This window comes from Malus sylvestris, chromosome 4, assembly GCF_916048215.2.
Source record: "Malus sylvestris chromosome 4, drMalSylv7.2, whole genome shotgun sequence".
Taxonomy (NCBI): domain Eukaryota; kingdom Viridiplantae; phylum Streptophyta; class Magnoliopsida; order Rosales; family Rosaceae; genus Malus; species Malus sylvestris.
In genome coordinates, this window is record NC_062263.1 from 29,853,871 (window position 1) to 29,871,083 (window position 17,213).

At 37.1% G+C, this 17,213-nt stretch overlaps 2 protein-coding genes across 4 annotated transcripts; both read left to right on the top strand.

Annotated features, from left to right (window-relative positions):
* Nucleotides 1-1,259: 1,259 nt before the first annotated feature.
* LOC126619857 (diphthine--ammonia ligase) lies at nt 1,260-5,695 on the top strand. Its single transcript, XM_050288274.1, has 12 exons — nt 1,260-1,501; nt 2,082-2,153; nt 2,250-2,329; nt 2,504-2,729; nt 2,809-2,841; nt 2,946-3,028; nt 3,156-3,228; nt 3,378-3,723; nt 3,877-4,208; nt 4,363-4,700; nt 4,792-5,137; nt 5,221-5,695. The coding sequence occupies exons 1-12, from the start codon at nt 1,424-1,426 to the stop codon at nt 5,431-5,433; spliced, it is 2,220 nt and encodes a 739-aa protein (XP_050144231.1). The 5' UTR covers nt 1,260-1,423; the 3' UTR covers nt 5,434-5,695.
* A 7,235-nt stretch (nt 5,696-12,930) lies between these two features.
* Nucleotides 12,931-16,983, top strand: LOC126619858 (uncharacterized). Of its 3 annotated transcripts, none has more exons than XM_050288276.1 (4): nt 12,931-13,262; nt 13,744-13,851; nt 13,997-15,718; nt 16,143-16,983. In XM_050288276.1, exons 3-4 carry the CDS (start codon nt 14,069-14,071, stop codon nt 16,524-16,526), a joined length of 2,034 nt encoding a protein of 677 aa, XP_050144233.1. In that variant the 5' UTR covers nt 12,931-13,262; nt 13,744-13,851; nt 13,997-14,068; the 3' UTR covers nt 16,527-16,983. The 3 variants fall into 3 exon arrangements, with proteins under 3 accessions (XP_050144233.1, XP_050144234.1, XP_050144232.1); XM_050288277.1 differs by lacking the exon at nt 12,931-13,262 and adding an exon at nt 13,296-13,591; XM_050288275.1 differs by lacking the exon at nt 12,931-13,262 and adding an exon at nt 13,296-13,591 and having other exon boundaries at nt 13,744-15,718.
* The last annotated feature ends 230 nt before the right edge of the window (nt 16,984-17,213 follow it).

A 17,213-nucleotide genomic window follows, 5' to 3' on the forward strand; every position in this document is an offset into this window, starting at 1 on the left:
TTCGAGTGGATGCAATCGATTTCTTCCCTATCAAGAGAAGCAGCATTTTGCTCGGATTTGCAAGACTATTTCTTGCAAAACCGAGCAAAAACCCGGGCAACCCTGTGAATGCTTGATCTGAAAGAGCTTATGGTATGGAATTGGGCAACTTTTGCCTCAACTGTGTCTTCTAAATTTTGCACAAGCATTGTTAGTGTAAAACATGTCCATGGCTACTTTTCAGAGTAGACCAGGAGCATAAAAAATATCAGAACCTAGACTGGCTTTTGAGATACGAGAGAGTTTAACATGTGACGGGGCGTATATTTTTACATTATTGTCACGTCGTATATTTCTATATTATTGTCACGTGAGAAGAGATGCTTACAGGGAACACACATCCAGTCACGCCCCATAATTTCCTCCTTGTATCACATACGATACAAGAGATGGTAATGTGGGATATACCTTCGGTAACGCCTATAAATTCCCCAAAGCACGAAACAATTTTCTGCTACTATCTACCTCTAACCCTAAGTTTAAAACGGACAAGTGCCAATCCTTATTCTGGCCCGCCCATAGTTTAACACGGACAAGGATTGTCTGCCTTTTCACTTCTGGTGCCTTTTCGTGCCCTCTTGTTTTGTGTGGTTACGGTTAAACCATGTCAACATTTTATATTGTTTTTTTATAGAGATAATAAGACAAAAATGAATAGCAATATAAAATGTTGATGTGGCTTAATCGTGACCATACAAACATGAGAGCACGGGAGGACACCGAAAGTGGGAGGGCAGACAATCCTTGTCCGTTTAAAACAACATTTGTTTCCATTCGGATTCACTTTGTGGGAATCTTAGGGATTCTACGTCTTAGTCATTCATCGTGTATCATGTAGTAAGAAATCATTTGATTTTTTTATTTAAAATTAAACACAAATAGTATTTGACGAAAATTGATCGTACGATGTACGATGAATAGCTAAGATATAGGGATTTCTACTATTCCAACAGAGTGGATCCGGATAGGAACCTCTTCCGTTTAAAACCATATGAAAGTTTGTTTGAATTTTTTTTTTAAAATAATTAAAAACGTTTTTAATGAAAATATTTTTAAAATTAATCATTGGTTAAAATTCAAGTGAATTATGAAAAAACATTTAAGTGATTCGACATATCTAATGCTTCTAAAAAATATTTTAAATGATTTTAGATCCAAAATTAGTTTCACCAAAAACGTTTTCAGACATTTTAAAAAATTTTCAAAAGTCCAAAACAAACAAAAAGTTTCTTCGTGAGGAAGGTAAAAACAACAAAGCACCTCTCCCAATTACACAATCCCAAAACCCTGCCTTTCCCAGAAACTCAGAGACGTTGAAAGCAGGTTTTGGGTAAACTTTAGCGCAGCGGCGGGTGCGGTTAGACTGTTAGAGCAGCAGGCGGAGATGAAGGTGGTTGCTTTAGTAAGCGGCGGCAAGGACAGCTGCTATGCCATGATGAAGTGCATCCAATACGGCCACCAGGTTCGTTACTTTCCGTCTGGTTCCCTAGAAAATGCAGGAAATTCATAGCAAAGATTGATTTTTTCCTGATTTTTCACGTTGTTTTCACCTTTTGTGTATTTGGGTTTTCACTGAAAGTTCAGCTTGACTTTGAGTTTAGATTGCTAATGGCATTGGGATTGATGACTGAGTGTTTGGTGGCTGAGAAAATCCAGGATTGTTAAAGAAAAAAGGAGAAAATTTCGTTCCTTTTTTGCCTTTTTATAACTGGTTTCTGAATTGCTTATATCTCTTGGGTTCAGTTTTCGCTTTTGGGTGATTGCTGGTTAAATAAATAATTGGGCTCATTTGAGATTGCTTCTGTAAAAGCAGTTCTGCTCATAGTGCTTACATTAGAAACACGTTGAAGTTTTTATTGAAATCTAAGTGGTTTATGAAAAAGCATCTAGCAAGTGATTCTCTAGAAAGCGGTTCTATTCACCCAGAAGCACTTGAAACGCAGTCATAAGCGCTTTTGGTTGCCATGTTCAAAGAGTTTAAAGATTCTTTATAAATGTCATATTCAAAGTTTGATAATTGATACGTGCTTTTTATTACGCAGATTGTTGCAGTGGCAAATTTGATGCCAGCTGATGATTCTGTGGACGAGCTTGATAGCTACATGTATCAAACTGTAAGTCTCTCTTTCCTTCCTCACTACAATTACGTATTCGAATTAAAGTTAAGGAAATCCAGTGATGTGATTGTTGAGTCTGATTACGTTCCTTAGGTTGGGCACCAGATAGTCGTCAGCTATGCAGAATGCATGGGAGTCCCGTTGTTCAGAAGGAGAATACAAGGATCCACAAGGCAAGATTTTAAGAAGGAAATTTTGATAAAAACATTTTATCCTAGATTGAGAAGCTGCAATCTTTGTTTTTATTGTTGAGAAATTCTCACCTGTAAAGCGTTTTTATATCCCCTTGATTACTTGATTGTTTAAAGCATATTTTTATTCTTGAATCACTTTTGTGGATCATATAGGCATCAGAAGCTTAGCTATAGAATGACACCTGGCGATGAAGTCGAAGATATGTTTATTTTGTTAAATGAAGTGAAAAGACAGATTCCTTCTGTCACAGCAGTATCCTCTGGTGCTATTGCATCAGATTATCAAAGGCTGCGGGTGGAAAGTGTGTGTTCTAGGTTAGGGCTTGTTTCTCTAGCATACTTGTGGAAACAAGATCAGTCGATGCTCCTTCAAGAAATGGTAATTTCATTTTTAACAATATAAATGCAGTTTATTAGTAATGCATTATTTTAACTCACATACCCTTTTTGCCAACCAGATAACTAATGAGATTCTAGCAATTACAGTTAAGGTAAAATTCATTGTTTAACTTGCTATTTTGGTTGCTTGAAATCACTTGCATGCGTATTTGGACAGTTTTATGGATGGAAGCCTAATATTGTTTGAATATCGTAGGTTGCTGCTATGGGGTTGGATCCCTCAAAGCACTTGGGCAAAGGAATAGCATTCTTACAACCCTATCTGCATAAGTTGAAAGAGTATGTTTTTTTTTCTCTGTCCAACCACCTTAAACCAAAGTTTCTGCAGTACATTGATATTACCATTCTTGATTGTATACAAGCATAATCCATAAAATCTGTTGGTTAATCTTCCATTCGTTGTCAGTTTGTATGGTATTAATGTATGCGGCGAAGGAGGGGAATATGAAACCTTGACACTGGACTGCCCTCTCTTTGTTGTAAGTTTATATCGTTTCTCATCCTCTGGCCATGGTCTGCTGTGAATAAGCGGGAGTGAGCAGTTGTCCCAATTCATTTTTCACATTTTTAAGTCAACATTTAGGTCACTTGTTGCATTTACGTTCTACATGATTTTTTTAATTTACAGAATGCTAGAATTGTGCTGGATGAGTTTCAAATAATACTGCACTCTTCAGATTCCATAGCTCCGGTTGGGGTGCTTCATCCCTTGGCTTTTCATTTGGAAAATAAGGCAGAGTCCTGTACTTTGGGGAGCAGTGATCATACCAATCAGAAATGTCAGGAGAAGAAGAGTTTTCTATTTGAGGTGCAAGGAGACCATTCACAAGGATATGATGCTGCACGCAAAGCTGATGCCGAAGTTGAGAATGCAGTTGAACTTGCTGATTATAAACTTCACATTTCAAGAACACAAAAGGGTGATGCATTTTCTATTTGTTGCTGGTTACAAGATTCACGTACGACTTCTACAGGTGAACAGTAGATGAAATATACTTCTCCAGTTTTAATTTTTATTCCCCACCAGTGTATCGTTTTTCAGATAGTATTATAAAATTTAATACTGTTAAAGGATCTTCTTCTCAAAAAAAAAAAAAAAAAAAACTGTTAAAGGATCTAATTGACAGGATTGCGAGGAGATCTGGAGGCTGTCCTGAAGAAAATTGAATCACTACTTGTAGAATATGGTTTTGGTTGGGAATATGTTCTCTATATTCATCTTTATATTGCCGACATGAAAGAGTTTGCTGCAGCAAATGATACATATGTGAGGTATATAACTCAAGGTAAGTGCCCCTTTGGTGTTCCATCCCGCAGTACAATTGAACTGCCTTTGTCGCAAGCGGGTTTAGGTAAGGCATACATGGAAGTTTTGGTGGCAAATGACCATTCCAAAAAGGTTCTACATGTACAGAGTATATCTTGCTGGGCACCCAGTTGTATTGGACCTTATAGCCAGGTAAAACATACGTCATCAGCTCCCAGTCAGCACCTTTCCTTTTACTTTTCTTCATTTCCTAACGAGAACAGTAGGTTTGCATCATATAAGGTGGAAAGTTCCATAAATTTAAAATTGGTGATCTTCTAATTTCGATCAATTTGTTTGCTTCCAGGCAACTTTGCATAAGGAGATACTTCACATGGCTGGGCAGTTGGGGCTTGATCCTCCCACAATGACATTATGCCAAGGAGGCCCCATTGACGAGCTGGAAAAGGCACTAGAAAATAGTGAAGCAGTGGCTAAATCCTTTAACTGTTCAATATCAACCTCAGCTATTGTTTTTGTCACTTACTGTTCAACAAAAATTCTATCGTCAGAGATATTTAAAATTCAGGAGAAGCAGGTTGCCTTCCTTAAACAAACAAGGAGCTTCGAGTTGGATCTAGGAACCAATTCTGAAGCATTTGATCCCATTCTTCTATATGTGCTTGTCCCTGATCTACCAAAAGGGTAAATTTTTTATTTATGCTCCTCATTTGTTTCGATTTTATTTTGTCGTGATTACCTGAAATAATTAGTTGCTCCTCTTTTTGGCATGCAGGGCCCTTGTAGAAATTAAGCCCATTTTATTTGTTGCAGAAGATATCGAAGAACCAACTGAGAATGCAAAAGACCAATCCTGCTCAAGCACCCCTGGTTACTGGGGTTTTCAGCATGCAGACTGGCATGATTCTTGCTATCAGAGTTGCATTGTTCCTGGAAAATTATGTACGGTTGTTTTGTCCGTGAGTAGTGAACTTGCTTCAATGATCTGTCTGGAAGACAAGAACAAAGAGGATTATCAAAATTCTTTTGCAGAGAGGCAGATGGATAGAGTATCAAGATTTTGCATATATCTTCTGGATAAAATTACGACGGAGAACGCTTTTTCTTGGCAAGACACAATGGTATGTTTCTTGTCTAATGACTCTTCTTTCTTTTGTTACTGTTTTTCGTTCGTATCATTCTAATTCTGTCTTTCCTTGCATAGTATTTGAGGTTGTATTGTCCAACAAGCCTTCATGTATCTGTGGATGCACTCTCACTGATGTTGACTAATGCATTCAATGAACTGGCCGAAATGGGTCGGATCAAGACTGGCAAGGAACCCGTCTTCAACCTCATTCCGGTCTTAGGTGCTGGGAGTTCTTCAGCAACCATGAATGATATAATCACCTGTGAATTATTGGCCCAGAAGTCCTGAGTTTCATTGCTTCATGTGAAAGGAGAAAAGATCCTTTGATTTCCGATATGGTGTTTGATGCAAATGCCTAAACTGTTTGTAATCGGATAATTTTATCCGCTCGCTTAAATTACCAGGTGCAAGGGGCTGGTGGCTCAAGTAGATCAGAGCATTCCCCCTCCACCCGAGATTTTGTGTTCGATTTCCCTTCCGATGTCATTTGTATCAAAGAAATATTCTCTGGTTTTAATCCAACATTTTGTATGAATGATATTTGGAAAAAGTCACACTGCTCCAGAACTATCTCTCGGCGAGCACAGTTGGAAAATGACCCGTTGTTTCCATGCATGCAAACCCTAAATTCCTTACTTCTTGTAGTGATAAAATAATAAACGATACAACGTATATTTTTCTCCGGTATGCACTCCTTGTTCAATTTAACACATCAAAAAAATACCACTGATAAGATTCAACAGGAGCGTGTCGAAGTTAATTTCAATAAAATTGAAAGACAAATTTGAAGAGTTATGTGGATAAAGTTGATGAGCTAGGGTTAGGGTTTGGACGCACCTTGAAAACAATATGGTTGGTACTTTGTCTGTTGGACACAAACCCTAAGATATTTGATTGATGATGTGTAATGTTTTGGTTTGGGTTGGCAACTTTGGCTTATTTCCAAACTCGTGCATATGACAAGCAGATTGATGTGTTATATTATTGCATGCTTAGTTTGCTAACCCTGAGACCAAACTAGACTAATGTGATGGCAAAATGTCTTGTCTTTCTTAATAAAATCTTGACCAATTGTGATGCCAGACAATAATCTTCTTAGTTTCATGTCTAATGTCTTTATATATAGAAATCAATTCAAATCATATCATTATTAGTTAATTATATGTAATTATACGATATGGTCTTGTACGTTGCAATCCTGCCGACACCATATACCAAGGGCAACCGTAAACCAACAAGACTCCTCATTTTGTGAGGGTTCCGGAAGAAGGGATAATGGCTATGGTACGCAGCCTTACGTGTGCTGTAAAGAGGTTGTTTCCAGGACTAGATACAGGGACCTTTCAGTCACAAAGGAGGCAACAACCACCATCTCATTTTACATTACACGTGGGGTTCACGCATGTTTGAAAAAAACTTGCACTGCTCCACAACTCTCTCTCTCTCTCTCTCTCTCTCTCTCTACACTCCGACATCTCCACACAGCAACAGTGAGCTCAGTTGAAAAATGACCCGTCGTTGCCATGCATGCAAACCCTAAACTCCTTACTTCTTGTAGTGATAAAATAGTAATGGGGTCATATGATACCATGCATATTTTTCTCTTGTGTACATTCCTTTTTATTGAATTTAACACATAAAAAAGAAACAACGGATAAGATTCAACATAAGTGTGTCGAAGTTAATTTCAATAAAATTGAACGGCGAAATTTGAAGAGCTACGATGTAGTTGATGAGGATTAGGGTTTGGACCATAACATAATGCTTCACCATGAAAACAATATGGGGTTGGTACTTTGTCTATTAGACATAAACCCTAAGATATTTGATTGATGATGTGTAATGTTTTGGTTTGGGTTGGCAACTTCGGCTTATTTCCAAACTCGTACGTATGACAAGCAGATTGATGTGTTATATTATTGCATGCTAAGTTTGCTAACCCTGAGACCAAACCAGACCAATGTGATGGCTAAATGTCTTGTCGTTCTTAATAAAATCTTGATCAAATGTGACGCATGGCAATAATCTTCTTAGTTTCATGTCTAATGTAATTATCAGAGTACGATTTGTAAGTTGCAATCCTGCAGACACCGTACACGAAGAGGAAGTATACATGGATGCACATTTTGGTTGGTCTTTAAGGCAGTTAGATGTGAAAAAATGCCTTCTTACAAGGCATCTTACAAGAAGAAGTATACATGGCATAACCACCTAGTTCTATTGATGCTAAGCATGGAGATTATTTATGTAACCTACACAAATCTTTATATGGATCGAAACAAGCCCCAAGGGCTTGGAATGACAGGTTTACTAGTTTTCTTCCTTGGGCTTCAACTCCACATGTGCAAACTCTTCACTATTTGTTAAAACTGTTGGTGATTAATTTTGTGGTTATGTTACTGCTTTATGTTGATGACATTATCATCACAGGAAGTGCATCTCAAGCTATCGCTAATGTTATCAATTCTCCTACTAAGGAATTTGATATTAAAGACCTAGGACCACTCCATTACTTTATGGGAATACAAATTGTGCCAAATAAGGATGGTTTGTTCTTATCTGTGGATCACATATTTACTTACTAAGTTTGAGATGTTATTGTCTAAACCATGTGCCATTCCTTGTCTGCCATAACAATCCTACATTATACAAAAGCTTGGTTGGCGCCCTTCAATATCTTACATTTACCAAACCTGACATTGCCCTTGCAGTACATTAGGTTTGCCAGTTTATGCAATGTCCTATGGAGTCCCACTTTGATGGCAGTAAAGAGAATACTTTGATACTTAAGGGTTACTCGAGGTTGTGCTATTCATTATGGCAAAGGAGCATTGGATTTAGCTACATATAGTGATGCAGAGTGGGTAGTGGCCCTAATGACAGGAGGTCTACTACTGGAATGGTTGTTTTCATGGGTTCTAATCTTATATCTTGGTCATCAAAGAAAAACATTGTCTTTTGATCATCTACTGAAGCTGAATACAGAGCTTTTTCTACTACAACAGCTGAAATTGATTGGATCAAACAATTATTGGTTCTTTCTTCAAGCTTCATCTTCTGATAAACCACTCTTGTTCTGTGACAATTTAACGGCAATAGCTCTGACATGCAATCCTATTCAACATCAAATAACCAAACACATAGAGATAGATGTGCATTTTGTCAGAGAAAGAGTGGCCAAACAACTACTGCAGGTTCATTTTGTATCTTCCAATGAGGATTTTGCTGATGATATACTCGCCAAAGGACTGCCTGCACCACTATTTCAAACTCACTATGCCAATCTCATGCTTATTTTCTCTGCCTCTGAGTTTGAGGGGGAGACGTTAGGAGTATTAAGGTCCAATGGTTGTTGACTAAACAATTATCATGAGATTAAGAAGGCAGTTTTGTTTGTTATAAGAGTAACTTAGCTTGTAAGCTACTGTAGCAATTGTATATAACATAATGCTTCACCATGAAAACAATATTGGGGTTGGTACTTTGTCTATTAGACATAAACCCTAAGATATTTGATTGATGTAATGTTTTGGTTCGGGTTGGCAACTTTGGCTTTATTTCAAACTCGTATGTATGACAAAGCAGATTGATGTGTTAAATTGCATGCTTAGTTTGGTAAACCAGACTAATGTGATGACTAAATGTCTTTTCGTTCTTAATAAATCTTGACCAATGTGATGCATGACAATAATCTTCTTAATTTCACGTTGAATGTCATATATAGAAATCAATTCAAATCACATCACTATTAGTTAGTTATATGTGATTATCAGAGTACGATATGGTCTTGTAAGTTGCAATCCTGCAGACACCACCATACACATGAGATACTTCAAACCATTAAGACTCTTCATTTTGCAGGGTCTAAGGGGAGAGAGAAAGTGTCTATTGTAAGCATGCATGCTTATCCTTACTTTGCAAAAAAAAAACTGTTTTCACAACTTGAATTCAAAACCTTTTGGTCACAAACAAGCAACCATACACCAAGAAAATTAAAAACATTTACAATTCTTTTTAATGGTACGTAGCATTGAATGATACGAAAAAAATGGCTAAGACTAAAAATAAGAAACTTAAAAGTTGTAAAAATCAAACGTAACAGCTAAAGCATCTATAACATTGAGTGTTACGTAGATTTGAAGACACCCTAAATTTCTAACTACAAAATTTGGAAATGGAGATTTATTGTTTTTTTTTTTTTTTTTTGGGAATTGTTATTGGCACTCCAAAAATTTCATTCTACACTCCAAACTTTCTATATTTGGAAAGAACAATATACTTGTGAGGAGTGTAGAATGAGATTTTTGAAGTGCCAATAACACTTCCTTTTTTTTTACTTGTATTACAAGGTTGTTTCAATACAATAATATATATGTATCATTTTTTTTCCATCTAACAAACAACAATTATGACTTGTTACCTTACGTACAAGGAACGTAGGCAGGATGATAGTCATCATAACATCATTCATTACGGATTCATACCATGTTCCTATATGAGAATGCATTTCATTATTTATTTTATTTCAAAGCATATGGTGCATCCAAATCATAGTATAGGGTGTTGGGTTCCTACCCATGCATTCCGAGTTTAAAACTCATCTCCTTTAAATTATGGTAATAGTTTCAAACTCTCACCCATGTCCCTAATAATAATAAAAAATAAATATAAAAAATGACAGTTGCTTGTATAACTTCATATTATATTACCATTAGAGTTGGATAAAATTTTTGTTTGTCACCAGGTGTATATACACAGCTTACGTATGTGCTACTATCTTTCATCACGCACTTCTTGGTTAATCGAGATTAATTTGAAGTATATATATGCTACAGTTGCAGGTAGACGGGGACCTCGATCATCAAATTATTCAGATCAGATCGGCAAGTGCCAACTTCTTTAGTTTAATTTGTTTCCATGGCCAAGTGTGGGGGCTTTCACTCTGAAAAAGCAAAAAGAAAAGGATGTAGATTTGGTTAGCTACCCACATGCACTGACGGGGACCATATATATAAATAATACACACAGATATATATACTAATATACATACACACACACACATATTACACCACCACCATGCATGGCTGTTTTAGAGATGGCAATGCATGTACAAGCAAAGAAAAAGGAGTAGCAATGCACTCCAAGACTCACAGAATTTGTAGAGAAGTAGTTGAAAAGCAAGAAGGGGCATGCATGTATTCACTAGCAATGAAATCATACGGCCTGGCCTTTACATACAAATCCACTTAAACAGTGCTAGACGGAGATTTTTAAAACATGGATGACACCCCCACAAACCCACATAGTTTGTAGAGTAATAGTTTAGAAGCATGAAGGGACATGCATGCATGTATTCAATCATATGCCCTGGCCTCACAGGTGGATATATATATTTTATATATATATATATATATATATATATATATATGTATGTATATATATGTATGGTCCCCAAGGGCCAAAACCCTAAAAAGTACCCCATAAAAACTATCAAAACTAGGATAGGAAAAGCATTTGTGATAAAAAGAAGACATAAAAGATGAATAGAATATCAAGTCTATACACCCAAGAAGCTAAGCAAAAAAGAAGAAAGTTGTTTGATTCTCTTTATTCGTTTAGTATATGTTCATTCTTACAAATTATAAGTTGTCGTTGTGAAGGTGGATGTCATGTCAATATCGTAGAATTAAATTTAAAGTTTTTCGTGTTCGAAAATATTTACATATACAAATTGTGTATTAACATTTCTTTATTTACGTTAAAATTTCTGACATGATGGTCACATGTTAACTAAGTTATTTTATAATAGTACACAATATAAACACATGTATACTATGTGATTATTTTCTCTAATTAAGCATTCTTCTTCCAATGAGAAATAAAATTAAAATTATTTTGTAATTAAAACCATCAAAATTACTTATCGGTTGTCAATGAAAAGCATTGGGATACCATTTTTAAACTAGTCAGCCAATTAGATATCACGTGAGGACTGGATTAGAAGACCCTTATCATCCTACTAATTAATTTCCTGATTAATAATAAGTTGGCAATTTTTCATGGCAACCATAACTTGGCAAACTGTCGGTGATCGAGAAGTGGTGGTCCTTCTGAGACCCCAAAAACTTAAAAACGAAAGAATTATTTATGTAAATATTTTAAATTTTAAAAATATCTTTGCACATTTTAGTTACATGTGTGTGGAAGATAATACAACAAATATGGGTTAAGTGGTGGTGGATGCATTGTAGATGTAGCTCAATAAAGATTAATTACTATTAAACTATAGTTTTGTTTGAACAAGTCCCTTATTTCTTGGCCTATTAATTTGTTTTTGTATACTAATTTGGAAATTTGACCGAATTTCATTTACAAACCTCTTGTATAAAGTTTTGTAGCCAAAATGGCTCATTAAGCAAGTGGTGGATGAGCAGCCAAAATGGAGCGTTAAGTAAGTGAATATGTTTTTTCATCATCGCACTACATTTCAAATTTGGATTCTTCTTTTTTAATTTAGTTTAAAAAATAAATAATCACAATTGTTTTAATCTGTTGATTGCAAACCCCGAGGGGCTAGGACACACCATTTGAGACCGATTCTACTTTAACATACCGTTTGACTTAGGGCTATCATATGTGATATCGAGATTACGATGAGAAAAAGATTAATTTGTTATTAATGTATGATGGAATACCTACTGTAAAATGTGTTGATTGGATGATTTGATCTAAAATATAAGACAATTGGTTATGATTGATGCGTCTAAATTGTTTTTTCTTATCTTGAGAATCCTTGGTTTATACTCTAAACCATCTATGATTTTTTAGTATCAAAACAAACAACATAGTATAACATTGTACCTTACCTCATTTTATAATATAAATAATTAGTTATATAAATGGTATAAAAACAAATCTAGACTTTTTTTTTAACTTCTTTATTTAGGAATAGGAGAGAAGGGAAAGAACTTTTCTCCTACTTTGGGCTAATCATTTTCATCACTAAAGCAATCAACCTAATGTTATATTAAAAATCTACCTTAACAATATAATAAAGGAATTCTTATTGAAACTTCAAAAATTTAATTGTGCATTCTAAATATTTTATATTTAGAAAGAAAAATAAATTTATACATAGTGCACAATCAGATTTTTAGAGTGTCAATAATAATTTTTTTATTTTTATAATAATATGGTAAATTGTAATACCTAATTTACCATATTGAGGTAATCGTCGATTTCTTCCCCAATCTTGTGAAGAGCTATCAATTTTCCACCTGAATTTTAATTTTAACCGATTACCACATGAATGCTTATAATTGATCAGTTTCTAATATGAAGAGGTAAGATCACGGAGAAGATTCATAGTTGTCAATATTATGAATAAAATTCAAACAAAAGTGTACAAAGTGAACTAGCATAAGAGACGGAGAAGAAAAACAATATGTTGTCTACATTAGGTATAAAATTATATTTTTCCTCATACAATTGCCACATGTCGTGAATGTGATCAAGATGGATGAAAAAATTCAAAACCTAAGGTCAAGAAGAAAGTTGGCCAATTATAAAAGCTTAGAGGAAAATTGGTTAATTATAAAGTTTCGAGAACGATTAGCTAAAATTAAAGTCCAAAGAAAATATTAACAGCTTCGAGGAAGAAAATTAACAAATACCTCTTTTATTATTTACCCAAAACAAGAAAATTCACCAAGAATGGCAAGGAAGTGATTTACTGCCAAAAGGGAGGCAATTGTTTAATGGCGCTCTAAAACTGTGACAGAGAGAAAAAGCAAAAGTGAAGAGACTCAACCTGGAAATACAGGGACAGAGAGAGAGAGAGATCTGAGGTGGGGGACTGAGTCAGGGACCGAGTCGGGTCACATCCTCTCTGTACCGAGTTGAACTTTCAAAGCTAATAATACAGTGTGAACCCAGAAGAAGAAGGGATAATAAGATCCTGGCTGTTAGATTCCACATCTGAAATTCCACTCCAGCCGTTCGATTAACCCCTCCATATCTCTCCTCTCTCTCTTCCATCTTTCTCTCTCCTTCTGCAGCTCAATCGATTTCTTGACTTGGCTTGACTTGGAAACCCAATTTCTTGTGTTTTCTCTCAGGTACTTTCTTCTTTTGCTGTTTCTGTTCTTAGAGAGAGAGTTGTTTTATGTTTGGTTGGTGGGAAAGTTGAGGGGAGTGAAAGAAAACGGGAGGAATGGGAGTGAAATTCTGGGTCCTTTTTAGGTGGGTATTTCGGAAATAATGTGGATAATTAAGATAGGAATCAGAAAGTTGTGATTTTGAATTTTGGGTTTCAAATTTGAGGCTGCTTGTTCCATCTTTTATTGAGAGAAAGGAGAAAGCATTATATTTTCCGTTTGGTTGCCGGGAAAGTTGAGGGGAGCGAAAGAAAATAAGAAATGGAATTGAAATTATTGATCTTTTTTAGGTGGGTATTTGTAGGAATGTAGATGCCATCCGAAAGTTATGTTTTCGAATTTCGCTTATTGGTGCATAAATCTGTGCTTCATTTGTACAAAGGTTTGCTTGTTGTTGTGTGATGGTTTGAGCTAAAAGATAAATCTTTTGTTTGTTCTACAGATTTGAGGCTTTCTGGTAGCTTCTAGGTGCTATGATGGAGCTCAAGATCAACTGGTGTAGTTTGTATTCGGAGATTGAGCTGCGAAAATGATTAAAGATTTAGCAATGGTGAGTGAATAACATAGTCTGATTTGATTTTGAAATTATTCAGAATGGATTCATATTGAATCGTCGGGTTTGGGAGTTCATGGACCTAAAACACCAGTAAAACAAAAATCTAAACTTGGTAGATTTTGTTGGTGTTAAACCCTAGGCCTGGTTTGTGGTTCTTGGAATGGTGAATTTGAAGTTTTGAGGGCAATTGTTTTGAATTTGAGTTCCGAAAATGAAGAGTGAAAGCAGCAATAGCTTAGGAACTGAGAGAACAGTTAAATCCGTAGATTCAGTGGAAGATTTTTCCAAATATTCCCACAGTCCAGCTCATTTGGCAGTTGCACGCCGCGACTATGCCACTCTCAAGCGCATTATCTCTACCCTCCCTCGACTTGCCAAGGCCAGTGAAGTAAGCACCGAAGGTGAATCTCTTGAGGCTGAGCTCCGAGCTGATGCTGTATCTGCTGTCATTGATCGCCGAGACGTTCCTGGTCGTGAGACTCCTCTTCATCTAGCTGTGCGTCTCCGGGACCCAAGCTCAGCGGAGATTTTGATGGCAGCTGGTGCTGATTGGAGTCTTCAAAATGAGAATGGTTGGAGTGCTCTCCAAGAAGCTGTCTGCACTAGAGAGGAAGCAATTGCTATGATCATTGCACGGCACTACCAGCCCCTTGCTTGGGCTAAATGGTGTCGTAGACTTCCCCGTATTGTTGCCTCTACGGCCCGGATTCGTGATTTTTATATGGAGATAAGTTTTCATTTTGAGAGCTCAGTCATCCCGTTTATTGGTCGAATTGCTCCATCAGATACTTACCGAATTTGGAAGCGTGGTTCTAATCTTCGAGCTGACATGACTCTTGCTGGTTTTGATGGGTTTCGCATTCAAAGGTCTGATCAAACATTTCTGTTTCTTGGAGAGGGCTACTCTTCAGAGGATGGTAATGTGAATTTGGCACCTGGTTCTTTGATTGTTCTTGCACATAAGGAGAAAGAAATCACAAATGCTTTGGAAGGAGCTGGTGCCCAACCAACCGAAGCTGAAGTTGCCCATGAAGTGGCCTTGATGTCCCAGACGAATATGTTTAGGCCGGGCATTGATGTTACTCAGGCCGAGCTTATCCCCCATTTAAATTGGAGGCGACAGGAGAGGACTGAGATGGTTGGAAATTGGAAGGCCAAAGTTTATGATATGCTTCATGTGATGGTGAGTGTGAAGTCAAGGCGGGTTCCAGGTGCTATGACTGATGAGGAACTCTTTGCAGTGGATGATGAAGAAAAGGTGGCAAATGGTGGTGATAATGATGAATATGATGATGTATTGACCGCTGAAGAAAAAAAGCAGTTGGATTCTGCACTTCGTGTGGGGAACTCAGATGGTGCTTGTGAGGATGAGGACAATGGGGTCTCTGACTGCCATGAAAAAGGTTCAGGAGGCTCGTATGAGAACTGTGAATCGAACGGTGTTGTTAAGGAGAAGAAGGGTTGGTTTGGTTGGAACAAGAAAAATTCAAAGGGAAACGATGATTCCGAAGATCCAAAGCCTTTGAAGAAGTTCTCAAAGTTGGCCCCAGAAGGTGGCAACCAGAAATCACTTGATCATCAAAAACCATCATCTGAATTCCCTAAAGACGACATTGCAGATGGGAAAAAGGGAAAAGATAAAAGCAGTAAGAAGAAAAAGAAGAAAGGGTCGACTGATTCTAAGCATGAGAGTGAGTATAAAAAGGGTTTGAGGCCTGTCTTGTGGTTGACGCCAGATTTCCCGTTGAAAACAGATGAGCTTCTTCCTTTACTAGACATCTTAGCAAACAAGGTCAAGGCTATAAGGCGACTCCGGGAGCTTTTGACCACTAAATTACCCCCTGGCACCTTTCCTGTTAAGGTAATACGGAAGTTCTAGCTTCATAGACTATTTTTTCAATCTTTTTTCCACAGTTTGATTGTTTATGCAATTTTGTTGGTTGGTATGGTCGTGCTGTCCAGTTGCTATAATAAATCACCTGATTAAAACATATTTCATAAACAAAATTCAACTTATTTGCCACAATTCCTGAATTGCTGCCAAATAATTTCTTAATATTTGGTAGATGCGTAACAAAGAAATATTCTGGGTGAAGTCTGCTGAGTGATTTGTACGAGTTCTTTTTAGAATCTTATTTTTACAAAATTTACATGCGTGTGTTTTTGGTTCTCACTGTTCAGTTTTATCAATTAGTATGGCATCATGTAATTTATAGGTTTACCCTTTGTAGCCCTTCAGCCTCTGTTTTTGAATGTCAACCTAAAGTTGCGTTTCCCTACCGCAGGTTGCTATTCCTATTGTCCCAACAATACGAGTTCTTGTAACATTTACCAAATTTGAGGAGCTTCAGCCGGTGGAGGAGTTTTCAACCCCTCTCTCCAGTCCTGCACATTTTCAGGATGCAAAGTCAAAGGACTCAGAAGGATCCTCGTCATGGATGTCATGGGTGAGAGGAAGTCGTGGTGGGCAATCAAGTGACAGCGAAAGCCACCGGTATAAGGATGAAGTTGACCCTTTCCTCATACCGTCAGACTATACCTGGGTTGATGCCAATGAGAAAAAACGCCGCATGAAGGCCAAGAAAGCCAAGAGCAAGAAACACAGGAGACATGCAACAGCCAAGCCTGCCGAAGCAGGACATCAGGCAAGCGAGGATGTCGAAGAATAGTTTGGCATAATTAACTACTGCTCTACCTCTAAGAGGGATTTCGTGGGAGACAAAATGAGGTAAAGCCAGTTCTTGTGCGTTCATGACCTTCATTCTTCACATTGGATTTTATCACGAAAGTCTTACCTGATACGTTTTAGGCTCGTAATTGTTGATTTAGAAGAAGAATATATGTATCTTCTTCAATTGTTGCATTGTTATGTGCCGTGAAATCTGAGGGGAACCGACCTCTCTTGTTCTTATAGTTTCTCTTGTTCTAATTTCGAGTTCGCATCAATCTTTGTATCCAAGTTGTTTCATTTTTTTGTGGTTGGTATTTTCTTGTGCTTGTCATTGTAGCCAAGACCATCATCTGTTTCGGTTCTGTATGCTTTGTGCTAAAATATGTATGAAAATGCTTAAACTTTCTCAAGATTCAATAGAAAATATATACATCTCTTTGGAATTGCATTCAAAAGTTGATCAATACAACAATAGATAAGACAGAGAGAGGTGAGTCGGAGGAGTGGCCGCGGCGGGCTATTGGTGGCCGGCAGCGTACGGAGTTTAGATGAGTGAAGCTTTAGTAGCCTTCAAACATCTTTGAGGTGGTCGCTCTATGATTTTTCTTCGGTGTCCGCCCGAAGTGCAGTGTTTCAAATCGTCGGAGTGGTTCGTTATTCCCTCGAACTTTTTCTCAATGTTCGA